The sequence below is a fragment of the Myripristis murdjan genome, chromosome 14, assembly GCF_902150065.1.
Source record: "Myripristis murdjan chromosome 14, fMyrMur1.1, whole genome shotgun sequence".
NCBI lineage: Eukaryota > Metazoa > Chordata > Actinopteri > Holocentriformes > Holocentridae > Myripristis > Myripristis murdjan.
Window position 1 is genome coordinate 16,436,889 of NC_043993.1, and position 20,006 is coordinate 16,456,894.

The 20,006-nt window shown below is 41.3% G+C and overlaps 2 protein-coding genes across 2 annotated transcripts; both read left to right on the plus strand.

Moving 5' to 3' along the window:
• Window positions 1-1,082: 1,082 nt before the first annotated feature.
• Window positions 1,083-6,184, plus strand: fdxacb1 (ferredoxin-fold anticodon binding domain containing 1). The gene is made up of 5 exons (XM_030068421.1): window positions 1,083-1,759; window positions 2,036-2,192; window positions 3,122-3,325; window positions 3,437-3,595; window positions 4,368-6,184. Exons 1-5 carry the CDS (start codon window positions 1,582-1,584, stop codon window positions 5,686-5,688), a joined length of 2,019 nt encoding a protein of 672 aa, XP_029924281.1. The 5' UTR covers window positions 1,083-1,581; the 3' UTR covers window positions 5,689-6,184.
• Window positions 6,185-7,474: 1,290 nt separating this feature from the next.
• On the plus strand, window positions 7,475-19,524 carry alg9 (ALG9 alpha-1,2-mannosyltransferase). Its single transcript, XM_030068422.1, has 15 exons — window positions 7,475-7,861; window positions 9,640-9,775; window positions 10,221-10,355; window positions 10,529-10,599; window positions 10,748-10,836; window positions 13,945-14,080; window positions 14,203-14,290; window positions 16,068-16,173; window positions 16,988-17,110; window positions 17,746-17,900; window positions 18,011-18,140; window positions 18,240-18,387; window positions 18,733-18,862; window positions 18,975-19,105; window positions 19,379-19,524. Exons 1-15 carry the CDS (start codon window positions 7,713-7,715, stop codon window positions 19,500-19,502), a joined length of 1,851 nt encoding a protein of 616 aa, XP_029924282.1. The 5' UTR covers window positions 7,475-7,712; the 3' UTR covers window positions 19,503-19,524.
• The last annotated feature ends 482 nt before the right edge of the window (window positions 19,525-20,006 follow it).

The following is a 20,006-nucleotide window of genomic DNA, read 5'->3' on the forward strand; positions in this document are numbered from 1 at the left end:
CCAGTGGCACTGTAAAAAAAAAAAAAAAAAAAAAAAAAAAAAAAAAAAAAAAAAAACTTGAAATAAGAATATGTTAATAAAATAATATAAAAATACAATACAAAACAATTATTATTAGATTAGTCAAAACAAAAAACAAACAAAAAACTTAAACATCCTTTTACCTTCAAATTTTCTAACATTTTTAATCAGTTGGGGTCAATTTGGGAAAACAACAACAACAACAAATTTAAAAAACGGTGTTAATCATGTATTTGGAGACATTTAACATTGAATGTGGTCAAACTGACCCCAAACATAATATGAGGTTTAAGGTCTTGCTTATATTTGAGAAGTTTTAGTGACTTAAGTAATTTTTTTGTCACCCTCAAATTAACTTCAAACATTTTTTATCAGCTGCAGTTGATTTGACGCCAGCTGATAAAATCCAATTTGACCCCAGTGATTTAAACCTGCAGAAACTGATTATAATAAGTTTATGTATCAGGTACTTCATGTGTCTTGCTGACAACCAAAATAGCTCATTAAACAAAACATAACAAATGTCACATTAACTATCAGTGGTTCTTATAATACTACAGGTGTAGTTATGTTCTGTCAGGGCCCTAAAACAGAGGGAAGTTTTTTGAAGATTATAAGTGGCATGTTATAGTTCCTTAGTATCATCCAAAACAACTAAACATATTTGTGTTAAATGTTGATATTTCATATATGTTTTATTAAACAACAACAACAACAAAAAGCTAGAGGTCAAACTGACCCCAAAGAAACTAATGTGCACAGAACATTGAAAACACATCATGTTAATTTCCTATTTACCCACGTCCCCATTAAATTAGGAAAAGTCATGTCATATGAAGCAAAAAAATGAAGTTAATCATGTATTTAGAGGCGTTGAAAGGGATCAAACTGGCCTCAAAGATAACAGATAATATATATTTTTTTCTAATTCTTCCAGAAATTATAGTTTAGCTTTACATTCGTGCCTAAACAAATCGCCCCAAAACAGAAACATTAGAGTTGAGTGGAACAGCGAAACGAGTCCCTCAGCTTTGTTTCTGGTCGAGCCGCTGGAAGTGCGACGCCACATTTGGCCAACGGGCTGCCACAGGTGAGGCGCTTTACTCGGCCAACGTCAGCGGCATTAGCTGACCGACCGAAGCACAAGGTCAGCGACTGCTTTACTGTGGAGATATAAAGCCATACTGCGACTTTACGGTGCTGTGTTTTGTTGTACAGGCGCGCTAATCCAGTCTTTATTAAGTTACCGGAGGATATTAGCGTGCTGGGACCTGTAACGTTACGCGGCGGCTGTCAAAGTAGCGACCGTTACAGTAAATTACACAAGGGGGATGGTCAGCGGTCATCCTGCTGGCTTTGGATGAAGTTATGGTCAAAAATATATGTGTTGCCCGCTGCAGTAAGTGGACGTAACTTAGCGGTGCGAAGCCCATGGAGCCAAATGGACATTACCAGCTCTACACGCCGCTCTCCCCTTGGCATTTGCAGCTCTTAACGGTGAGCAGATTTGGTGCAACGTTGTGAGTCACCCGTTTTGTGAGTCACCCATCGCCACCGGGTATGTCTGCTCCCCGGGCCATACTGTTGGTGGGAGAGGGGAACTTTTCCTTCTCTGCGTCTGTGAGCCAGTCATCCTCCGAGCCAGAGAGCAGGATAACAGCCACTTGCCTTCAGAGTGAGGAGGAGGCACTGCGGCATGAAGGAGCGGCCGCCAACATCCAGATCATCAAGGACTCGGGTATGAATGGGCATATGTGTGTGTGTGTGTGTGTGTGTGTGTGTGTGTGTGTGTGTGTGTGTGTGTGTGTGTGTGTGTGTGTGTGTGTATGTATGTGCATGTGTGTGTGCATGTACAGTATGTGCTTTGGCTGCCACAAACCTGTCTTTGTCTGTTTTTACAATGTGTATTTGCATCTTTACAGCAGGCTGTCTTTTATGAGATACACATTAAGGGTGTGTGTGTGTGTGTGTGTGTGTGTGTGTGTGTGTGTGTGTGTGTGTGTGTGTGTGTTAGGTGGAGAGGTGCTGTTTGGAGTGGACTCTACCAGGCTTGGAGAATGTGCAGCCCTGCGGGACAGTGTGTTTGACCGTGTGGTCTTTAACTTTCCCCACTGCGGGCGAAAGAGCGGTGTGAAGAAAAACAGAGAACTGCTTAAAAACTTCTTCCTCAGGTAGGCAGTGCACAAAGCAAGCAGTAATAACGTTTGTGCACAAGGAATAGACAGTGTGCACAGTGACATTATGGTGGTTTGGTTTGCAAAGTGGGACTGGGACACCATGTTGCTGCCACATCGCTGGTTTTAATCCTCTGATACCTCTTTTGCACCTCTCCTGTCAATCTGTATCATTATGTATTATCTAATAATGCATAAACATGGTTACATGTAGGCATTTTTTCGAGTTATCTGTAAATTATCTTGTGTTCAGTTCATGCCCAGACTTGTTTTTTGAAACTGTGATAAAAAAAAAAATAAAAAAAAACAGTGTGGTGCAGATTTTCCCACCCATACCCTACCAACAAATGGCATATTATCACACAAAGTATATTCGTAGAAGAAAACAATTTAAGCAGCAAAATATGAATGAATCTGGCCGGTGTATTAACTTCAGCAAAACAGGTCATTTAGACCAAACAGGTCACCAACACATAAATAATAATTCAGTTTCTATGTGCTTCAAAACTATATTTCATCCCAAAGGAGGCATTTAGGAAGAGTCTTAAGATGTGGTATCAAGTTACAGATAGAACACAATCAAGTTGTATTTGCCATATAAATACAGATGGGTAAGATACAGAACAGCAAAAGAATGTAAAGCATGTAAGCATCTTTTTTGTAAGGCTTAACATTACATAAATGTAAAAACACCAACCAATAAATAAATAAATAAAGTGTAAAAATGAAAGTGAGATACTCATAAAAGTAAGTTTATCCAAAAAAAAAAAAAAAAAAAAAAAAAAAAAAAATTCAAGGTTTTTAATCAGGCTCCTGTGTTCAGTTGTCATGTTAAATTGGAGTATTTCCATAATCACATTAAGATCAGAGACCTGACATGTATTTTAACCAAGTGGCTTTTTTGGACTGTTTATCTGTGTATCCAGTTGTGTCCAGGTGCTGGCTGAAGATGGGGAGGTTCACATCACCCTGTGCAATGGACAGGGCGGGACACCGGTGGACCAACCGAAGAGAGAGTGGCACAACAGCTGGCAGGTTGTTGCCATGGCAGCAGAGGCACATCTTGTACTAAGCATTGTCCAGCCTTTTGAGAGTGAAAAATACAAGAGCTACAAGTGTACTGGATACAGGTAAGGAGTGAAGGTGAGTGTTGAATAGATAGAGACAGGAGGCGTGTGTGTTTTTTCTTCATGTGTGTTTGTATTGGGAGATCGCCTGATGATGGTTTTGTTGTTGCACAGGAGCCAGGATAAGGGCTTTCATTTGGAGAATGCTTTGCTCCATGTGTTTACACGCAGCCTCCCCTACACTGCTGCTCAGAGGCTCAAGGTGGAGGAAGATGTCGAAGGGGAGAGAGTCCAGTACGATATACCTGCTGAGCTCAGTGATTACATGTTCAGGTAGGAGGCTCGGGCTGGGACGATATGCTTATCTTACCAGTTTGATACTATCATGACACTTGGGTGCTGATTCGATGTTTTCTGATTATTAAGTATTGCAATTTGACATTATGATTTATTGTTGTTTTTGTTTTTTGAATTATCCTCTAGTTTGTGGAGGTACAGTTTCATGAAGCTCTGATTATCCTAAAGGTCACAGTGGGTCATTTTATACAGTGATGTCAAGTTTCAAAAAATGGTCTCACTACAATGAAATGTCTATTATGAGAGCTAACATCATCACACATTAATAAAATTGGGCTCATTGAATCCACAAGAGTCTCAGATTTCCAGTCAAACGCAATTTATGCAACTCCAAGACTGTTTAGACCCCAGTCTGCACAAGTGCACCATTTTACAACAGGCCAAAAGAGCACACAGAACACACTTGTAATGCATGGTTTGTTGCCCAAACTACATGGGATTAGCATAAGGTTGGCATGTCTTCAGAGACTGGTGGGTGCCCATTCATTCAGATGTCATGAGGTCAGAGGTCAAGGGACCCCTTTGAAAATGTTTTTCCCCTTGCCAAAATGTAGCCTACCTTTGGAGCAATATTTAGTCCCCTTGCCTACAACCTGTCATGACATGCGTGGTACCAACGGTTTCCTTGAGTCTAGTTTTATGAGTTTTCCCCACCCGTATAAAAAGCAACTTTTATGATGTGTGAGCTACAAGCTACCACAGCAAGCTGTCATATCAATATGGTCTTGCTCTTTTCTTCTCTCCTCAGGGCAATTCTCTCATCAGGCTCTGTCCATCCTGTCAAGCTGGTGCAGGACTTCCTGCTGAAAGGACTGGCGGAAAAATGGTCTGTCTCCATGAGGGCAGAGACCATTCCCTTCCTTCTCACCTCCCAACAACTGCAAAAGTGCAGCCATGCGGTGGACAATACATGCTGCTACCAGATAAACCTCCTTTACAAAGACCTCGACTCCAGCGTTCAGGGTTCTGCAGCAGCGCACACTAATACAGACAGTCAAAAAGATCAGTCAGTGTCCCTGGACAACCAGAAACATACAGACACACCAAACGAAATTCCCTCAGGATCTTGTGTTTACTCAGACAAAGCGGACAGGGGCAGGAGCAAAGGGGCTGAGTGCTTGAGGCCTGCTTGCTCTGTTGATGGTGATGCTGAAGGGGAGAGTTGTCTTTTTGTGCTGCGTCCATCACTGCTTCCTCAGATGGAAGCACTCCTAAGTGAAAGACCAGAGAAAGAAGAAAGAGAGTCGCTGACTAGTGATAAAGGGGATCATAGGGAGAAAGAGGGGAATGATGATCATGATGAAGCCGATGGGAATGATGATCATGATGAAGTCGATGGAAAAGAGAGTGAAGACCCCTGTGGCAGCTGTAATGGGTTTACCGGGCTGCTATTCGGCATAAGTGGCCTGGTGTTCAGAAATGTGCTCATCACACTTTGGTCCCCACCTGCCTTTCATGAGCTTGTCCTCCGAGGTGCGCTCCCTGCAGAATGTGAGCCAGTCAGCTTGCTTGGCCAGAGCCTGGAAACGCTGCTGGCTCCCTATGGGGTCTCCCTGGTAAAAGAACAGGGATGTCTGCGTCTGATGGCACAGCCAGTGGGATTGGTCGGAAAGGTGTTTGCAAGTGACAGCAGCAGCCAGGTTAGTGTAACTGTGTCCCTTAATTTGGACCTCCTGGCCGTGCTCCTGTTCTCACTCCCTGACTGGCGGCTGCTGTGGTCACATGACCCACGCTTCTTGAAACAGTTTGCACTCCGCCCCTCCCCGGGGAAACCTTTCCAACCTTTCTCCCTGTTCCCCGAGCTCTTCCGCTTCGACATCAGCTTCTGGACGGGACCGGCCTGGGAGGAGAGGAAGTTCCATGCTGTGGTGCGGGAGGCCAGCCACGGCATGGTGGAGCAGGTCAAACTCATTGATAGGTTCTCACACCCCGACCTCAGTCAGACCAGTTACTGCTACAGACTGGTCTATCATTCACACACACACGCGCTGTCGTACACACAAGCCCTTCAGCTGCACAAACACTTGGAGTCCCTGCTGTCCTCTCGTTTGGAACTCACCATCAGGTAGCTCTAGCTTGCATCTGTATTGCAGGGAAGAAAAGGGATTTCACTTCCTGTTGCTCCAGAAACATGACAGTGACCAATCTGATTGTACAAGTAAGATGCAAACATACTGTAGTATCTGCAGGACTGTAGCTGGGCAGAGTTTGATTTGTATGAACAGTGTCGCACCTGTTTTTATGACATTATGTACTGTTACCTCTTGCTCCTTTAAATGTGAATGTTTTTCTGTGTATTTGTGTGTACTCATCAAAGAAATAGAAATGGCAGAATTTACACTATAGGAGATTGTACCAGCTGGTAATGGGCCAACTGGGAGCCATCTCCGGGGAACCGATTGAATGACTGACAGCTCCATCATGACAAAACAAACATTATTAACTACATTGGTAATGGAAGACATCTACACTGGTCATATGAAAGTTTGAATATTCAACATTTTGAAATCTGACCGTGCATCATGTACAGTACGCAGCAGAAATTAAACTTGGGTAGGACCTTTACAGTATTTTCTTGTGTTTTTTTCTTTTTAAAAGTAACAGTGAGGATGTACATTTTTTAAAATCACTATTTGTGTTTTACTTTTAAATTTACATTTGTGGATGAAATATCTAATTTTTCTATCAGAATAATAGAAAAAAATATCAAAAGTGTTGATAGTGTTTCCTTTTTATTCAGTTAGTGTTGGTGCACCACCACAAGAAGAGTTACCACCACTGCAAGAGAAAATGTGCATGTGCAATGCACGTATAGCTCATGTAAAACATGCCATATTTATTTTTATATAATTCTTTTAAACAAAATTTTAGCTTGGATGATGCTCTCTCCTTGAGGCCTTACAAACACAATCCCTGCAAATTTGACCTATTTCACTTATGAAACCAGTATTTCATTTTAAAGCCAATATCGGCCAATACTGATGACATGCAGATATTATCATGCATCCCTAAATTAAACAGTGTATTTTCATTATTATCTAAAACTAAAATAAGTGTAGTCCAGATTGTTTCGAAGTAACGATTACATTGTGTTTAAAAACATTTTTAACACTAGAACTTCAGAATGTGGAGCCAGACAGCAACAGAAAAGGGACAAAACTATAATTATTAGTCAAAGCACCACAGCTACATAAAGGTTACAGAGAAAACACTGATAAACAGCAGCAGATATCACTTTGAACATTAGACCAAAACAATGAAGTACACATTCAAAGCCCTTACTACAAAAAGTACAAGCACTGTCCATTTTAGTTCAAGGGAATTGACCAGCAATTGATTAACATGACTAAGGAAATTAGAGCTCCAAGTACAAAGCTCAAAAACTTGTGCTTGACACAAAATGAATATCTTAGGGTAGAAAAGCTGAACTAATTTAGATTTCAATCAAACTGCTTGCAGCTATCCCACCCAGATAACCTAAACAAAACCTTTATGTCTGGAAACAGGTTTTTACTACACTTATTTTAGTATTTATCACTGTTGTTAATAACTTTAATCAGTTGATATATTAGTAATGACAATATAGTTGTATGGGTATGTCTCAGACATGATTTGATATGTAGCCCAAGGTCTGCTTAAAAACTGATACCATGCAGTTGCCAATAGTAAATATGGCACCATCTATTCCCAAAAAACTATAAGCTATGTAAGATATTAAAAATATAGGCTGGGTCCAATAACATGAACAAGGTTGTTAAGTGTGGTTACTGAGCTGTTATTATGGAGTGGAAAGGCTCGCTCACGCCTTCTGGCTCCGCATTGTTCCCGTAGGCTATCTACCGTAACTACTATAATAGCAGCGCAACAATAGGTTAGAAGAGGCTGGCTTCACTGCGGGTTTCGCGATCCCCGTTTTATTTATCTGAAGAGTGTCACTTTGCGAAGCTGGAAAGAAAAGTTACTCAGGAGTGTGGTTTAGTGAAACACGAGATATTTCACCGCTTATTTGGCAGCCGCGGGCCAGAGAGCTGCCACAAACCTAATGCAGCACGGACACTGGCGGAAATGAACGAAGTCCGTCTCGGAGCAGATAATGGTAAACATGGCGGCGAAGGGGCTTCGGCAGCGAACTAGGCGAGGGAGCAGACAAGATGCCAACAACGTGAACGTTCCTGCTGAGGCTCGACCAGCTAAAGAAGAAAAGGGCAGCGATGAAAGCAAAAGTGCAGATACTCGGCAAGAGTGAGTAGCATTATGAGACAGGACTAACGAGATGCGCCTACCTCCCAGAGCTGAAACCTGCATCCTCCGCTTTACTGACAGCTGCAAGCTAGGGAGGCTAGCTAGCCACTAGGACCAAGGAGCATGTTATGTTCATGACAGCTTGACCATGTCGACTGACAGGGCAGGTGAATACGGAACAGGCGTCTACAATGGCTGGAAATGTGCTGTTACGTCTATTTTCGTAGCGCTTTCCTCTAAATCACCAGTTGCGTTGTTTGTGTTCATGGCAGGAAAACGTCTGCTCACATTCATTCATTCTTCCTTCCCACGTTTTGAGCAGACGCCCAGCGTAAACTCACCTGTCACGGCCCGGGGGAAGTGGGTCACACTCAGCATAGCCAGAAATACACAAACAAATAAATTAAAGGTTGTTTTTAAAGTATTGCTATTGTAATTATTTCATTTGGGGCTGTAGTCCCACACAGAAAAATGATAGTTTAGTGGTGACGTGTCACAACATCCCGTAAGGATCATTATTACTGAGTTGCTGCTCAGCCAGCTAATCCTGAGGGGTGTAACTGAGCACACACACACACACACACACACACACACACACACACACACACACACACACACACACACACCAGGTAATGTTCATCAACAGTTCACTAGATTATGGCTCATGTTTTTCACACTGAGCAAGTGCACAGATGTCTATAGCTACATGGTGCATTTAATGATGGACATCAATGGATACATTTAAGAAATAGTGGACAAACCTAATGGTACCCCTGTTTATACATGAAGACACATTACACATTACAGGGTAATATAACAGTGTCTATGTCTGTTACCCTAACTGTTCACATGTTTTTTCTGGGATGTCTAAACAGTTTCCCACAGGCTGATAATTTATGAGAATAACTTGTTGCCGTGTTTGTTGGTTAGTTGTTTTGTATTTTGCTGTGCATGGTCAAATAACAGATATGGGGTGATTTTGCACATTGGTAGTGGATCATAGTTGAGATTATATGCAGTAATGCTGGACTAAAACAACTTTAGCAAACTGTTAAGCACCAGGCATCGTTGCCCATCAAACCGAAAGTAGTCCAGTAGAGTAGAAAGTAGAGCATGTTTCTCAAACTGAGTGTCAAAGCTGTTTTTCACACCTAACTGTGTGACCTTTCATAAATGCAGTGCAGTGCAGGAAACGGATGTTATTTTTAAACTGCTCTCCCTGTACCGCAGGGCCCGAACCCACACCAAATTCTTGAGGCCAAAATCGATATCAATAGTTTGGAGTAAAAAACTTCCAATAACTATATATTGATCGTTGTCTTTTTCTCTGTACATAAAAACACACATTTGTTGCAAGGAATATATCAAATTTGGCAATCAAATAGTTTTAATAAGGATGTGTAAGGGAGGTGTAGGAATATTTTAGCTGAACAATAAACTTCTTATCACAATCCGTACCACCATCTGCTCAGCTGTGATTATTCACTACTCTGCCAACGCACATGCTGTGCAAAATATGGTAAACAATGGGAGTTTGCAGGACTATTTTTTAAATAATCTCAAGTGTTCTCGAGTGCAGCTGTCTTTTTATGAATATCGGCCAACATGTGTAACAGTACTGATACCTGGGATGAGCCAATATCGGCTGGCTGACTAGCTGATGTATTAGTTGGCCTTTACAGGTTTAATATGGCTGGCATTTCCTGACTCAGACTTTTTTTGATTCCCCAACAGTTGTTCTTTGCAAGTGTATATTATATATGCTATTTTTTTTCTAGGTCAGTAAGTCGAGGAGGACAGGTATGGGCCCCAGAAGGCTCAACAGCATTTAAATGTCTACTCTCCGCACGGTTCTGTGCAGCGTTGCTCAGCAACATCTCAGACTGCGATGAGACCTTCAACTACTGGGAGCCTGTAAGTCACTGCAACATCAGAAATCCTCAAGTGCAGTATGCCTCCATCCTCCTCCTCTTCAAGTGATAATTAGGATTTTTACACATATGGTGTTATTTGTTGGTCCAAGTGAAACCAAAACCAATGTGTGTTGTTGTGCATCCTTCAAATCAGTTTTCCAGCTTTGTGCCCCCTCTCAAAATCGCGTTGTTTTCCAATCTCTATCGACTTCATCCATTTTGGAGAAGAATGCTTCTGCGGAAGCTCTCCATTTTGCGATAGGACAGGACTTAATGAACCAAACTTCGTGGTATTACACTGGCGTAGACCAACAAATACCATTATACATGTAAAAATTTGAACTGTTAATTTAAAACTTTTGGAATAACTAATTTTTGCAACATCATATTATCGATGGTAATTTTATCTTCTTTTTTGTTGCTCTGATTTAATGTCCTTTTGACAGATGCACTATCTGCTGTATGGCACAGGGTTTCAAACATGGGAATATTCTCCATTATATGCCATCAGATCCTATGCTTACCTATGGCTACATGCTCTGCCAGCCTGCTTGCATGCCCATGTACTACAGACCAACAAGGTAAGAAAGGGACAGTTAAGTTTACCTCTGCTACTTCATACTGCTCTTATGAAACCAGGCCAGCACTGTCTAGCATGAACACACACGCACACACACACACTTGTACAACACTGAACAGGAACATTTACCATAGTTTCAGGCCAACTAAAGATTATGTTACCATTTTGTTGCAGGTGTTAGTGTTCTACTTTGTGCGATGTGTCCTTGCCTTCTTCTGCTGTGTCTGTGAACTTTATTTCTACAAGTGAGTATATCCTGCTCTTTAGTGCAATGCAATGTGTTCAGAACTTTCTTTCATGCAATTTTTAGTACTTTACCTTCTGACCTGTTGATTGAGTCTGGTGATTGTTATGTTGTGGGAGTTAACTGCTTGGTGTGTGTGTGTGACACAGGGCTGTGTGTAAGAAGTTTGGCCTGCATGTGGGCCGGCTAATGTTGGCGTTCCTTGTCTTGAGCACCGGAATGTTCTGCTCATCTGCAGGTTGGTCAGGTTTATTCAGTTCCTTCATCTATTGCTGTCTGAGTGTTATCTCTGTTTCCTATCCTGTCACACTTATTATATATATATATATATATATATATATTTTTTTTTTTTTTTTTTTTTTGTAGACTCTTCCTCTTTTCACACAGCCTTGACATCTGTGGTCTAATGCTTTGTTTCACATGAGCACTTGTGATACATCAGAAAAAAGGACAGTATCCCAAATTGTTTCAATTTGGATGTATGAGTAAACTGATGGCATGAGGTGATGGAGCACAATGTATGAAAATAATATGACCCAGTCCATCAAAAACTGAAAGTAGTGAGGATGGAACGATGTGTTGTTTTTTGAGGTCAATACTGATACCTTCTTGCCCATAATGAACGATGCTGTTATTCATTGCAAGAATCACCTATTTTGCACAAAGCAAGTGCAAAATAGGTTAAGCTTTTCAGGCAGGCCTATCTAAAGGCAATTGCTTTTTAAAATAATACACCTTGACAGTTATAACAAAGTGTTAATTTGACAGTTGTGTTTAGTGGTGAAAATTTTCTTCAATTTTTTTTCTTTTATTTAGTCTTAGTCCTGTGACCAAAAGTCTGGGTATTTCAGTATTTTTTGTAGCCATCAGATTATATTGAACAGTCAGTCAATCTAATCTAGCCAAAACCAACAGTTTTTGTCACCTTTGTCAAACTTATTTCACATAGGATTGTATTTAGAATGCAGTTTTGCAGAAAGAAAACCAACCAACGTTACCACCGAGATGTTAACCTAAGTTACCTCGGATTCTTTGTGGTGAGGCTTAACATATCTCTTCTGGTTTGTGGTATTCTCACCAGCTATTTTATGGCAACTTTCCTCTCCTTTTGAATATATAGCAGTGCATTCATGTTTTTGTTTCTCAGCCTCATTGTACAGAAAACTGGCCTAAATATCAGTTTGATTCTTTCTCCCAAGCCCTGTAGTTGTTGTTGTCATTGCATCCTCGCAGGGGTGTTGCAGGTTCTCTCAGGCAGTATACAGCCATGTGTTGTTGTCCTGATATGTGAAAGGGAACTGCTGCACATCTTCTTCTTCTCCTTTTTTCATAGCAGTTGGCAGCCAGTGCATAAGGTGCATCACCACTATCTTCTGCTCTGAACGACTGCACATGCCATCCAGTATACAGGATATTTGGATTGTAAACTGGAAAAAAACAAAAAACAAAGCAGTATATCTTATATTTTATCTCCTCTTTTTGGTCACAAAAATAAGTTTTTGGTGAAGTTTTTATTTTTTAAACTACAGTTTAGTCTCATCTTCTTTGGTCAACAATATCGCATGTTGATTTAGTCACAGTTAATCTTTAATGACGTCTCGTGGTTGTCTTGTCTTAGTCGTGGAAAAAAAGGTCGTTGACAAACATATTTCATCATAGTTTGTGTAAATGAAATTAACACTATCATTAAAAAACACATCTAGGAAAAAAAATGTCATACAAATATCAATTTTACAATTAGCCAATCATCAGCAGAAAAATATTGGACCAATACCAATATTGATTTTTAAAGATGATATTGGCTGATATTGATAGTCTGATGATACACTATATGGACAGAAGTTTTGGGCTACCAACACTTTACACCTACAGGAGCTTTTATGACATCTAAACCCATAGGCATTAATATGGGGTTTGTTCCCCTTTGCAGCTGTAACAGTTTCTGCTCTTGCAAGGCTTTTTGTAAGACTTTGGAGTGTGTCTGTGGGAAGTTTTGCCCATTCATCCAGAAGAGCATTTGTGAGGTCAGACACTGATGTTGGACGAGAGGGCCTGGCTCACAATCTCCATTACCCAAAGCTGTCCCCAAAGGTGTTGGTTTGGGTTGAGGTCAGGGCTCTGTGTGGGCCAGTCAAGTTCTTCAACACCAAACTCACCCAACCATACCTTTGTGGAGCTTGTTTTATGCACTGGTGCACAGTCATGCTGAAACAAAAAAGGGCCTTCCTCAAACTGTTCCCACAAAGTTGGAAGCAGAGAATTGTCCAAAATGTCTTGGTGAGATGAAGCATTAGGATTTCCCTTCACTGGAACTAAGAGGCCAAGGCCAACTCCAGAAAACAAGCCCATAGCATTATCCCTCCTCCACCAAACTTTACAGTCGGCACAATGCAGTCAGGCAGGGAACGTTCCCCTGGCATTCACCAAACCCAGACTCATCCATCAGACTGCAAGATAGAGAAGCGTGATTTGTCACTCCACAGAACATGTTTCCATCGCTGCAGAGTCCAGTGGCGGCGGGCTTTACACCGCTCCATCTGAAGCTTGGAATTGCGCTTGGTGATATAAGGCTTGTATGCAGCTGGTCAGCCATGGAAACCCATGCCATGAAGCTCTCGGTGCACAGTTTTTGTGCTGATGTTGATGCCAGAGGAGGTTTGGAGCTCTGCAGTTTCTGAGTCAGCAGAGCATTGGCCACTTTTACACACAATGTGCCTCAGCACTCGGTGACCCCACTCTGTAACTTTACATGGTCTGCTGCTTGTGGCTGAGTCGATGTAGTTCCTAAACACTTCCACTTTGCAATAAAACCACTTACAGCTGATGGTGGAATATCTGGGAGCGAAGAAATTCCACAAACTGTCTTGTTGTAACACTGACATCCTAATACATTCCTATTACAGTACCACACTCAAATCCAGTGAGCTCTTTAGAACAACTCATTCTTTCACAAATGTTTGTAAAAGCAGACTGCATGGCTAGGGGCTTGATTTTATACACCTGTGGTAATGGGACTGAATGAAACACCTCAATTCAATGATTAAGATGTGTGTACCCTGTACTTTTGTCCATATATTTTATGTTGGTCCATTCCTCAAAACTATATATAAGTTTTAATGGAGTGCACATAACGTCTTATAGTTGACTGCCTCTGACAGATTCCTTATGTCCTGTGATGTGACCAGTTAGCACATCAATCAAAAAATTGAGCACAAGTGCCAGTAAAATCCCATGTTTGAAATAAGCTGTTGGCCCACGAACATTTCACTGTCCCAGTTTATCTCCAGTCTCAAGAGGTGTGCAGGGTTTAATGAGATTTATCCTTTTCTTTCCTCTTTCTTCACAGCGTTTCTGCCCTCCTCTTTCTGTATGTACACCACCTTGGTTGCCATGACAGGCTGGTTTCATGACTCACCACCATTAGCCATCATGGGTGTGGCTGCTGGTGCCATTGTTGGATGGCCATTCTCTGCTCTGACTGGGTATGATCTCTCAAGTAAAACACCATTTTGATGGAAATAACTGTGCCACACCGTTTTTTCAACAATGACTTAAAGTTAATGCAGTTTTTTGTTGCTGTTTCCTGTGCCCTGACTGCTTTTAGGGTTCCAATTGCCTTTGACCTGCTGGTGTTGAAGCGACAGTGGAAAAGTTTTATTACTTGGTCAGCTGTTGCTCTTCTGCTGCTGCTGGTAAGAATACACAGCTAAATGCATATAAACACATAACCTGTATTCATTACTGGAAAATTTAAAATGCACATGTAGACAGTGTCGCAGTTTTAAAGCTGCGCTAAGCGTTTTCTTACCCCTGGAGGGTGTTGAGAGCACAAACTCTGTTCATGATATATCACTTGTTGTAAACCGAAAGTTAAGGAGAAAAATGTTTTTGTTGTTGTTGTTTGTTTTTTGTTTTGTTTTGGTTTTTTTAGTGGTGTGGGGGAATATGTGGAAAATAGGGATACATGGCACACTGACAAGGCTATTGTTGGATTACTTTGATTTTTTTTCTAACCTCCAATTTAAAAAAAAAAAATGTGGTAAAGCTGCACAATTTCAGCTACAAGGTAAGCTGCTTTAAATTAACCTTTTCTGTCACCACATTGCTGACTGCAGCCACAAAGGCACTCGGTTGATTGATCTGATATTTAGAGGAGCTTATCTGCATAAAGTGCAGTTTCAGAGAAGCTTTGAATGAAGTTAAAGTGTCCAGAGGGTGAAGAGGAAGGGAGAGGGGGAGCTTATTCTCGGGTCGATACAGAAATCAAGAAAGCTAAAACCAGGAAATAACAACAGGCTGGCTTTAAATTGTGTGGTAGAAAGAAGACCCACAGTGATGACTCGCTCATGACGTTATATTGATGTTCCTAATTGTTAAGATGTTTTACTTGTTGGCTTACTCATCAGTACATCCCAGTAAAGACATGATGTCTATAGTTAGTGAACAACAAATATTAATTACGGATGAAGATGAGGTAGAGTAATAAAGATCCACTGCTCCAGGCAGTGTCAAACCCCAGACCGTCTGTGTTACACTGTTGCTGCCCCTCTTGCACCCAAACCCCCTTAGTAAGTGATCCTCTAAGGGTGAGTCATCATACAACCAGTTCGATGGGCAGATTGGCTGCAGATTCTGTGGGTGTAATGCAGCACAAGATAATAAGCTTAGTGTGTCCTAGTCACTTAGTTTTATCTGGGAAAATCCATTTTTTCATTATGTATCATTATGTGGTTATTTAACAAGAAGCAGCTCACTGTTCAATACAGGAAAGTTTGTAGCACTGAGCAAATGCTGTGTTTCCATATATGAACACTGTCCATGGCAGCTGTCTGATGTCACTGTAAAATGCAACAGGGCTTGTAGTTCAGCCATGAAGTCATCAAGTCTGATAGTGCGACATCGGGCTGCATGAATAATTGATTTTATTTTAAATTAGGAGTTTGGCCTTCCATGATTGTGAATGCAAGAAAATCGGCATGAAATGATTTTTGTGCTGCATTCCGTTTAGAAATTGTGGTCTGACTGTATTGGACTGTCTCTGGTGTTGTAATATTGATCTTGATCAAAATAATCAAAATAATTAATTTTTACCTTAATCTTGCAGCCCTAGTATGACATTTGCAAAAGCAAATGTCATAGAAAAAATGTCTGTTTCTAATCAAAATGTCACAGCAAAATGATAACATAAAAAATAGCTTGACAGGCAGACATTTGCTGTGTTGTAGTTCTGGTAGTGCTGCTGATGTAAAAATTGTGATTAACATTAAATGATAACATAAAAACAGTACACTTCAGGCACATAATGGAATGTATTGAGAAAATTATTACAAATCACAGACTAAAGTCAGGTTCTCACAGGGAGGGACACTCATCACACAAATATTCTGTCCCAGGGTTACATGTCCACCTCGTATTCACACACAAACTATACCCATAATCCCCTTTGTTTATCCTGTGTGTCTCTCCCAGGTTCCCTTGGTGCTGGTGGACTCATTCTTTTATGGCAGACTGGTCATTGCTCCCCTCAATATCCTGCTGTACAATGTCTTCACACCACATGGCCCTGATCTCTATGGTAAACCGGAAGAACAGACTCTATTAACGCCATTTCTCATTTTATTACACTGCAATCGGTCAAAAAACAGAATTTTGACTTGAAGAAACAATGTGTTAGAATAAAGTAGCTAACTGGATGAGAAAAATGTCAGCAGATTCTAAACATACTGATATTCTTCACTGTATTGAAATAACAACTATTATAAAAACTTAGACGTCACTGGAATATTGCAGTAACACTTTCAGCAGCTTGCTCCACCCCGAAACTCTTTAAAACAGATATTAGTGATGTACCTTTTATATCTGGAAACATACTATTTTATTCCTGAAGATACCAAGCACACATGATGTGATGTTACGTGAAAGTATCTCCAGTGGATAGTTTAGTAGCATAAACATTTTCAGCTATTGAGAAAACATGAATGGGAAATGTCAGGTTTTGCAATCAGACCTTCAGAATCAAACACCAAGGCCTTCTTCCTGGAACATTTTCCATCAACATTCAACAATAATACACAGAGAAATCAATCAGAAAAGCAGTGGAGATACTGATTTCTCCATGGTGGCCCTAATAGATCATTATACATATCAGTCAATACATGTTCTGCATCAGGGACACAGCTGTGATGATCGACACGCCCGTCCTTCACAAAGTAGCTGCCTCGCTTGTAATATTGATTGACAGAGGAAGAATGCACTGAACGGTGCAAATTGCACAATTATCCGACAGTGCATTTATACAGTTATTCCAACACCTATATTACGCTGCATGCTTTACCTAAAGTTCTTACATGAGCTGCCGTGTTGACATGTTTGTGTGGTTCACTTTTAAGGCACAGAGCCGTGGCATTTCTACTTCATAAACGGGTTCCTGAACTTCAACCTGGTGTTTGTTCTGGCACTGTTTTCTCTGCCACTCACCGCACTGATGGAGACACTGTTACACAGGTTCAACGGTGAGGACCGTGTGTGTGTGTGTGTGTGTGTGTGTGTGTGTGTGTGTGTGTGTGTATGCACTGCTATTCTCGTTGGGTTATGTTGCAAACTGTGGTTCTGGTGCCAACACTGTCATAGTGCAGGTTTAAAAGACACAACCATATGTTAACAATTTAAATGTTCATTGTGCATATAAAAGCAACACAACAGTAGCATTAAGGTTTTTTTTTTTTGTTTTTAGGACAAAGACAGGAAGAAAATAAAACAAAAATAACCCTTTTATTGACAAATGCTATGGCCAAATATAATGACATTATTGTCAACAAATAATAGTGATGAAAATGAAAACACACAGCTCCCCAAAGTATAAAACACAAACTGGATACAAAATACAATAAGCCATAATGGTTAATGTAGATCAGTCTGTGTATAAAGAAAAAAACAAACAAATATTTTAAAAAGGAATTTATAGAGGAGAAAATGTGAAAAATGATTCAGTAGCATCAGAGTACGACTTGTTTTCATCGACTAAAACTAAAAAGCATTTGGGGCAAAAGACTAAGGCTAAATCCAACTTGACTGTCAAAATGAGCTCTGTTTGAGAAGCAGATGTCCTTGTGGTTTCACCTGCTTGTGCACACGTGTGTCTCTGCAGTGCAAAACCTGGGCCGTCCGTACTGGCTGACTCTGTCTCCCATGTACCTGTGGATGTTGGTTTTCTTCACCAGACCTCACAAAGAAGAGCGATTTCTCTTTCCCATCTACCCTCTCATCTGCCTCAGCGGGGCAGTGGCCCTCTCCTCCTTGCAGGCATGTTTTGCCATTTAGCCGTCACTGGCCTTTAAAAACAAAACAGCTGCATTTGTTGTTTGTATCTCTAGTTTTGACAGCCTTGTGTGACTGATTTCCTTTTTCTGCAGAAGTGCTACCACTTCCTGTTCCAGCGGTACCGTTTGGAGCACTACACCGTCTCCTCCAACTGGTTGGCTCTAGGCTCGCTGTTGGTCTTCACACTGCTGTCGTTATCTCGCTCTGTGGCCTTGTTCAGAGGTGCGGATACACACAGACACTATTCTAATAACCACCAGTGCAAGGTATTACAGCAAAGATGCAGTAGTAGGATCAAATGTGTTTTCTTGCTGTCTGCAGGCTATCATGCCCCTCTGGACCTGTACCCAGAGTTTCACCGCATCGCCAAGGATCCTACCCTCCACTCCGTCCCTGAAGGCAGGACTGTGAGTGTGTGTGTGGGAAAGGAGTGGTACCGCTTCCCCAGCAGCTTCCTCCTGCCAAACAAGTGAGTATCTAGAGTTCCTAGAAGTGCTGAGTTTTGTCTGGGTATTTTGTCTGGGAAAATGTGAGATATGGACAAAATATCTGTAAGAACTACAAGACATTTCCTCAACTCATAGACCCACTGTCAGTTCCAGTGTTTTTATGGTTATGGAAATCCTGGAAAAGGCATGGAATTTGAAAAGGGTTTTTTTTTTTTTTTTTTTTTTTTTTTTTTTTTCAGGAAAATGCTGAGATAGTCTCACCCATGTAGTTGTGCAGGTTTACCCCTCTCAGTTTAGCTGTGTTGTCTGTTTAAGTTTGGATTGTGCTCTGTCACGTGCTGATTGTAACTCTTGCCGGCCTCCAGCTGGCACCTGCAGTTCATTCAGTCAGAGTTTAAAGGACAGCTGCCCCAGCCGTACGCAGACAGCCCGTTTGCTACTCAGCTCATCCCAGACAACATGAACGACCAGAACCTGGAAGAGCCGACCAGATATGTGAGTCAGAGATTTGGCTCATCGTGATTGTTTTAATGTGGATGCAAAGGTGCTGGAGTTTATAGCAGTTGCACTTTGATACCTGGATGCTCATTCCGTGGGTGTGTTGCAGGTGGATTTACGGCAGTGCCACTACCTAGTAGACCTCGACACAGAAAATGAGACACCTCTTGAACCGCGCTACTCAGCCAACAAAGAAGACTGGAACGTCATCGCCTATAAACCTTTCCTGCAAGCATCCAGGTACTTTCTGGAATGGATGCTTTACACAAAATAATCAAACAAGGTTCTCGATGACCTTGAAGATCCATGAAAATTTCTGAGAACTAGACCCCCTCCCTACCCACACCCCAGAAAAAGAATCGATGATATTTTTACCCACAGACACTGAGCAGAGACTTTAACACAGTTGGCCATGAAAGGGATCATTCATTTTTTCGTTTTCTGCGTATTTAATCTTGTAATACAGTTGAGCAAGTTTATTTGTTTATTCAATGGAGCTTCTGTCTCTCGTAGGTCATCTCCTCTCTTCAGAGCATTTTTCATCCCATTTCTATCGGACCAGCACACCAGCTACAGTCGCTACGTCATCCTGAAACCACGGCGACAGAAGCAGCCTCGCAAGCGGACCCATGCCTGACCTTTAACCCCCAACCTGACCTGAGGCTCTGAGTCCTAAAAAACAAACATCGCCTCTCCACATCTTGTGTGTGTATGTGTGTATGTGTGTGCGTGCGTGCATTTGTTTCACAGTATTTGTCTCATGAACAGTGTAAGATATCAAACCCTTTAAGGACATCATGTCTTCCCTTTGTGTGTGTATGTGTGTGTGTGTGTGTGTGTGTGTGTGTGTGTGTGTGTGAGAGTGAGAGTGAGAGTGAGAGAGAGAGAGAGAGAGAGAGAGGTGTATGCAGGTTGACTTGGCAGGTATCAGTAGGACCTTTATATCAGACATTTTATCTCAGTTACATGTGTGTGTATGTGTGTGTGTACAGAATGAATGTCTTGGGCAAGATGCATACTCCAGGATTTTGACTGCATTTAGCCCAACAGCCACATAAACGTCATAGAAATGTTGTGCTTTTTTCTTCTCATACTGACCTTAAAAATGTGGCCTAAATGTAAATTCCTACAATTGATTGAA